We start from the raw sequence: 7080 nt of genomic DNA, 5'->3' as shown, positions 1-7080 counted from the left end.
AATTCAGCGGCCCAAAATTTCACTGTCGTAAATGATGGTGCAGAGTCCCCATACACAGAATCCAACTCATCTTTGATTTGCGTAGGCGTATTGCCTTTCAAAAACAAATATTTAATGACAGCTCGATACTCGATTTTGTCCATTTTCACAAAAACACTCACATCAACTTACTCAAACGACTGTTACATAACAACTGCGAGTCCAAAATGGCTGAAACTTCGGTGAGTAACTGTCAACAGATGAACAACGAAATTCACTAGCTTTTATTTACAAGTGCTGCTATCTTCACGTTGAGGTCGGAAACTTTTCAGACCACCCTCGTATGTATATTTCTTATATATGCTTTTAACATGATGGAAGCAAAGTTAGTGTAGAAGCAAAGTGTGAGTAATTAATTACTTTTTTAATTAATTATCATGTTTAATTAATAATTAATATGAGCTAATTTGAGACCATTTAATTGGCAGGTGATTTCAACAAATTTAATCGAAGACTGTTCGATTAACGATTAGTTGTAATGAATTTAATTAAAGACCATTCAATGAACGATTGAGGGACGACAAGGAAATAAAAAATCGTACAATTAACAATTAAATTTATTTAAAGACTGTTAATTAGTGACAAAGTAACAACAAAGTTACATAGGGAAAAATTTAATTCATTTTTTTTTTATAACTGTGAGTAGAATATATCAGATTCACTCTTAAACTTCGAGTAAAAAAAATTCGGCAATTTAAAGCGAAGAATTTATCTTACATGAGTGAAAAATCACTCAAATTCGAATAATTCGGTGGTCACTTTATTTTCCGAATAAAATTTCACTTCAAGAAATTTTAAGATAACAATTTTGAAATTACATAATAACATGAATCAACTCTATCGTGGCTGCGTCGAATATTCTACTCCGACCATTTGACTCTATGAGAGTCAAATAATAAGTACTCTATAATCATAAAGTATTCCAATAATCATTATGAGATACGTGTTATTCAACAAATAAAATTTAGTTTATAACACGACAATGTAAAGACCTGCGCGATGTATATGACAAATCATATGAAGTTGATTCAACACGGATCTTATTAAATTCGTTTTACGGCTCTCATAAATCATTTCTCAGGAATATTGCTTATATAATTATGGCGCGTACGTGTCGAGCGCCAATTGTCAAGTGAAATCCTCGTTCGAACTAGGAAAATCCCTGTTGCGTAACAAGGTTGCTCGAGCAATAGGGAAAAACTGCTTTACGACGACCCACGAGGTCTCGGCATAATTCATAGTACGTATAGCAAAGTGGAATTTCCTTTCATGCTCGTGCAACACGCAACTTCCAAGTGTTTTACACGACGAACGATAACCAATATCACAGCGCTTGAAATGCGTTATCTATTTCGCGCGTATCGCATCATATGGATCGATCTGTCGAGTACACTGCCATCTTCTATAATTTGGTCACCATAAGTTCTCATGATTTTCTTTAAAAGCGTGAATTATATAAGTTATCATAATAATATATAAAATTACATTTGATTATATGTTTAATTAAATTAATTAAATTAAATAATTCTATTTATAATAATTATATTTGATTAAATATAACAAAATAATTATATTAAAGTTCATTTAATTTCTCTATATTTAATTTATTTACTTTAATTATATATTAAATTTAATTTAATTATACTTACATATAGGTAAATTATATTATATGTAATTATATGTTTTCGTCGCGTCGATCGTATGCACCGCAATTTACCATAATTTCAAAGAACTCCACTCGACATTACCGTAAGTTCACTTGAGATCTAATTTGTAAGAGACGCAAGTTAATTAACCCTTTGAGTGCGAAGCACTTCGGAGTTAAACAATCGCGGAGGACGAAAGACTTTGGACTGTCGTAAATTAATTAGTTAGAAAAAGGAACTTCTCGAAAAATCGAAATCAATGGACAAATGAATATTATTTACTATCGTCGCTAAAATAAAAGAACATAAAGACAAGTGCCATCGCAATTAGTAGCTGTTGCTTGTGTCGAGAGTATAAGCCGAAGAAATTCTTCGGGCTAATTTATGTGTCCATAGTCCACATCGATAACACTTGCCGAACACATACATGCGTTCACACACGCGAAAGGTTAAAGAAAAAACTGGAAGTACTAGCTGACATTCGCAAAACCTCGCTCGCGAGATGAAAATTGCACCGAGAAGCAAGCGAGTCACTGGTCTCTTACGTCATTATCTGACAATGCGATAAGCGTTGACGACACATGACTCATTTGTATTCGCGGACGTAATTGGTTTTCCTCCTTTGCGCCCAGGATTCCCCGTACATATCGCGTACACACATAAGCGATAAGCGGGCATTTACTTTCAATTTCGATTTTTATCAGTAGCACATATGCCATTACATGTGTGTGTGTGTTTGTTGCGGCACGTTACATAAATATAAAAAAAATGTGCGAAGGTAAAATGACGTAATAAATAAAATTTTACCGATAACATACTTAAAAACGACGATCGCGCGACGAGGCTCTTCAAGACGTACATTTGCCGCAGAGAATTGCCAAAAGACCTCTGAAACGAGAAGAGCAGATTAAATTACAGTTGCGAAATTAATCTAGTATTATATTAAGATTGTTCATGTTTAATCACTGTTAACTTGGGATGTTACTAAAAGGAGGGATTTTTGGTCATAATAAATTCAATATTGTGAATCGCGTTTATTAATAGTAGAGAAGTTGACCTTCGTTTTTGCCTGCTTGCCTCTTCCGCTTTCGTTCCGTTAAAAACGTGCTTCTTCTTTCGATTAGCCCGTTTATCTTCCTATAATAACACACATCATTTATTCAACATTTTGCCGAAAAGATTCTACGTGAAAAATTCTCATCTACAATATACGTAGAAATCTGTTTTGTGAAATCAACGAATACTCGGAGAGAAAATTTTATGATAATAATTACTGTATAACCTTGTAGCCAAACAATATATCCGACTTGCTTGAGTTTATCCTCTCTAAAGTTATCCTTCCATCTCATAGATGTTATTTATATTTAAGAACAAATGTTTACTGTTAGAGAATTTAGTATATATGACTTTTAGCAAGATAAAATTCTACTGACAATCTATTCCTGTACTACTAGAAAACATATTAAAATTAAAAGGAATTTATATGAGAAGAAAATATATAATATTCTCTCCGGGCAATTCCCGAAAATGTTAATTATTGTACAAAAATTAATTTACATAAGAATTAATTTTACTTACGTCTTTTAGTTCGCCAAGTAGAAACTTTTTCATTAACTTCTTAGCGTCTGAGGAGTGACCGAACTCGTCGAATTCGCTCGTGGCATCTCTCCCCGCGTACTCATCAAGTAAATCCGCACCACCGGGATGCTGTAATTATTCCATTCGCTATAATTCTTCCGTTAAATCTACCACATTGTATTATACAATTAAAAAGAATCGTCAAAAAAGTTTGCAAATATCCTAATCGAAGTCATAATGTAAACATGAAGAATCATCCTTCTCTCCATTACGCCGTGTTTATGATCGTATGGGGAAAAAATTGTATAATAAAGGAAAGAATTTTATAGTAAAAATTACTATAGAATTTTGTAAGTGAGGAATATATTGACATTTTGTTTTAATTTATTATCCTTAACTGTCTTAAATATATTATTTACATTTAGGAGCTGAAGTCTATTATGTAAAAAATTACTACACTTTTTAATTAAATTTATTAAATTTTTATTGAAAATTAATTTTCTATTTAATTAAAATTAATTAAATACTACTTAATTGAGAAAGAGAGAGATAGAGAGAGAAAACTTTAAAATCAAATATCGTTACTACATTTAGAAAATTACTACTGAGAAATTGAGTAAATTAAATTTTAAATTAAAATTTAATTAAATGGCATTTAATTAAATTTTATGTTGGAAATTAAAATTTAATGGACTTTCTAATAGTAATTGTTTAGACTAAATTCTACATTCTTTAAGAAAGTAAACTTTATTAACAATTTATTCTGCATCATTCGAAAACATAATAAAATTGGAAAGAATTTATATGGAAAAAGAACTGGAATATTCTCTCCATATGCTTATAAATTCACAAAATAGAACATTTGTGCACAGGAATCTTAAAAATCATTTCACAATCCATTGCATGGATAAACGCTGAAATTGTCGTCGCATGTATACCGTAGGTAGGTTTATTCAACGATTTCGAAATACAGCGGTGAAAACGTACCTGGTCCAAGTAATCCGTCACATCGTAAACGTTATCGTAGATTACGACCCAGGTTTTCGCTCCGTTCTTGCCGTTACACTTGGCGACATCCGCGAGCGAGTAACGTATCGACGAATCGTTCATGTTTCGAGAGAGTCACGCGGCAAACAGAGAGAAGTCTACTCAAGTCGACGATATAAGTAACATGTGCCGATCTCACGAAGATGATATTTCCGGAACGTACAAACGATAACATCTACATATCGCAACTTAGACTTGAGAAAGTAAATTTCTAAAAATAATAACGTCTGTATCAGCGTCTTAATTCACAATCTATTTATTTTAAAGAAGAATAATTTAATGTCTTACTTTTTACGTATAAACCTGTCAATATACGCATAAAAGTAATTAATTTATTAAGCACTAAATGAAAGTGTCAGAGAATGTGTGAATGTTTCATGAGATAATTTAAAAAGTTTTTTTACTATATTTTCGTATGAAATATTCCTTATAAAGCATTAATTGTTTTATTATTTTATTTTTATACTTTCGCACCTATATTTATGTAAAAAATTGTATGATTCGATTTGATAAAATGTTCGAACGATAAGCACCCACGATTTAGACTTGCAAACATGAATGTCTAGATATAATTACGTCTTTATTGTCCTTTCAATTCATAATAACTTCTTTTAAACTTTTTTAAACTTTTTTAAATTTTTTTTTAAAAGATGTCTTTTTATTTGATTTTTTTATTTTATGCATATAAACGCTCTTCTCATCAATGTACGTATAAGAGCAATTTAATTTTCAAGCACTAAATAAAACTATCAATATGTGTGTATGAATATTTTATGGGATATCTTAAAAATTTTACTTCGTCATATTTTTATATAAAATATCTCTCTAAAGTATTGTTTTATTTTTCACTTTTATTCTTTTACACACAACCTTGATTTACATAAAAAGTTATATAGTTCCATTTGAAAGAAGATGACTATCGCCAGTTATTCGCTACTAAAATTTGAAATATGAGAGCGATATTATTTATGATTAATTATTTAATTTATAATCTTAATGAAATATCAAATATCGTGATATGAATCGAGAAACGTAAACGAAGCTAAACATGGAAAGATTCCTATCTCCTTTGTACCATTCATAATCACGCAGCACATTATCAGATTATCATTGTAGATAATCAGATATGGATACAATGAAGCACGGGATAAATTCCTTATTCGGATGATTTTTCCCACCTTATACGCGCATTGTTAATTCTTTCACAAATCCTTTCAGATTAACCCAGTTTATGAAGTAAAACAATCTTTATAGAGTATAAAGTAATGCGGGCTGAACACTCCGCACTGAGAGAAAAATATAGTTGCTTTCGGCGTTAACTATACTTTTTTGTGATTTTAACCAGAAAAATAATTAGAAGAATCATCTTTCTAATAACACTTACTAAGACAATTCAATGTTTTTCTAATTATTTTTGTGGTTAAATTCACAAAAGAATATAGTTGACGCCAAAAGTAACTATATTTTTCTCTCAGTACATAGGACAAACTCGGATAAGATGGCCATACTTTTTTAAAATGCAAAAAAATACATTTCTTATTGTTATTTCTTAATAGCGTTTGGCATATTATTTCACTGACGCCTACAGTACATAATATCATCAAAGTTAATAGAAAAATACTTCAGTGAATTATTGAATAAAGAATATCAAGAATAAATTATTGAATAAAGAATATCAAGAAGAAGGATGTTGCGATATATCGTAGGTGATCGATTGTGTCGCATTGGTTCAGTTTTGTGACGTATTCATACGTCATAAGTGACGTTACCGGAAACACAATCTGGCGGTATACTTTAAATATTTTGGAAGTATATAGCAAAGGAATAATGATTTAAAACGAATAATAGAAAAATTATATTTTATTAGATAATATTGGAGAGAGATAAAATTAGTCACTTGCAATAAAAAATGAAATCAAAATTTAATCAATTGTATGAGCATATTGTCGAATGCAAATCTTAGATTTGTACTTATATACAACTGTTTTATATATAAGTTTTTAATAGTTGCTAAAAATAAACGTTATATTGAACGTAGCTATTATATATGAAATACAGCAAAGTTAACCTATACGTTGTACTTTTCATTTAATTCATTTATTTTACATTAAATATATTATATATCTATGAAATGTTTCCAGACATCCTCTTGTTTTCGAATGTCCACATAAACAACAACTTACTATTGTGTTATATATTATTTTTATTTTACACTGCAAAAACTTTAATTTTCTTGATACGTTCAGTTCAGCATATGGTTACAGGGAGACTCAGTAATATATATTATATATATCCCCCAACACCACTCCCAGTCTAGTTATAAGATTTGATAATAATTAATTTTCTCCGAAAATAATTCCGAGGATTGTTTCCAAAAAAATGTCCGAACTTGTTGAAACATATCTTTACGCCGTCCATACGTTACGCATTTATCTATTTCATTAATCGACAATATTATGTCACAACATTCGATTCCATAATCGATAGTCGCATTTGATTCAGTTTCATTACGGGTATTTACGTGTAGCAATCGGATTTTTAATCGGATTAATCGCAGTGATGTAAATTGTCTAGAGAGAAAGTTCCCTAGGCTAATCGGATTACCAAATCGTGCCCGTAAGGGACGGATCGGATTAGCGGATGCAGAGGAACATTGCGTATATACTTCCACATATCATAAAGCTGTGGTGAAAGGGCCAATAGGACCAGGCCCGAAAATCATTGAGAGAGAGAGAGAGAGAGAGAGAGAGAGAGAGAGAGAGAGAGAGAG

General features: G+C 31.0%; 1 protein-coding gene across 1 annotated transcript; it reads right to left on the bottom strand.

The window, feature by feature from the left end:
• Positions 1–1941: 1941 nt before the first annotated feature.
• Positions 1942–4416, bottom strand: LOC116842951 (cytochrome b5-like). Its single transcript, XM_032812853.1, has 4 exons — positions 4251–4416; positions 3264–3392; positions 2743–2822; positions 1942–2573 (listed from the first exon to the last, which is right to left on the bottom strand). The coding sequence occupies exons 1-4, from the start codon at positions 4371–4373 to the stop codon at positions 2534–2536; spliced, it is 372 nt and encodes a 123-aa protein (XP_032668744.1). The 5' UTR covers positions 4374–4416; the 3' UTR covers positions 1942–2533.
• Positions 4417–7080: the final 2664 nt, after the last annotated feature.

The sequence above is a fragment of the Odontomachus brunneus genome, unplaced genomic scaffold, assembly GCF_010583005.1.
Source record: "Odontomachus brunneus isolate Ranch 3 - 2012 unplaced genomic scaffold, Obru_v1 Obru_scaffold_028, whole genome shotgun sequence".
NCBI lineage: Eukaryota > Metazoa > Arthropoda > Insecta > Hymenoptera > Formicidae > Odontomachus > Odontomachus brunneus.
This window is presented reverse-complemented; position numbering and strand designations above follow the sequence as displayed.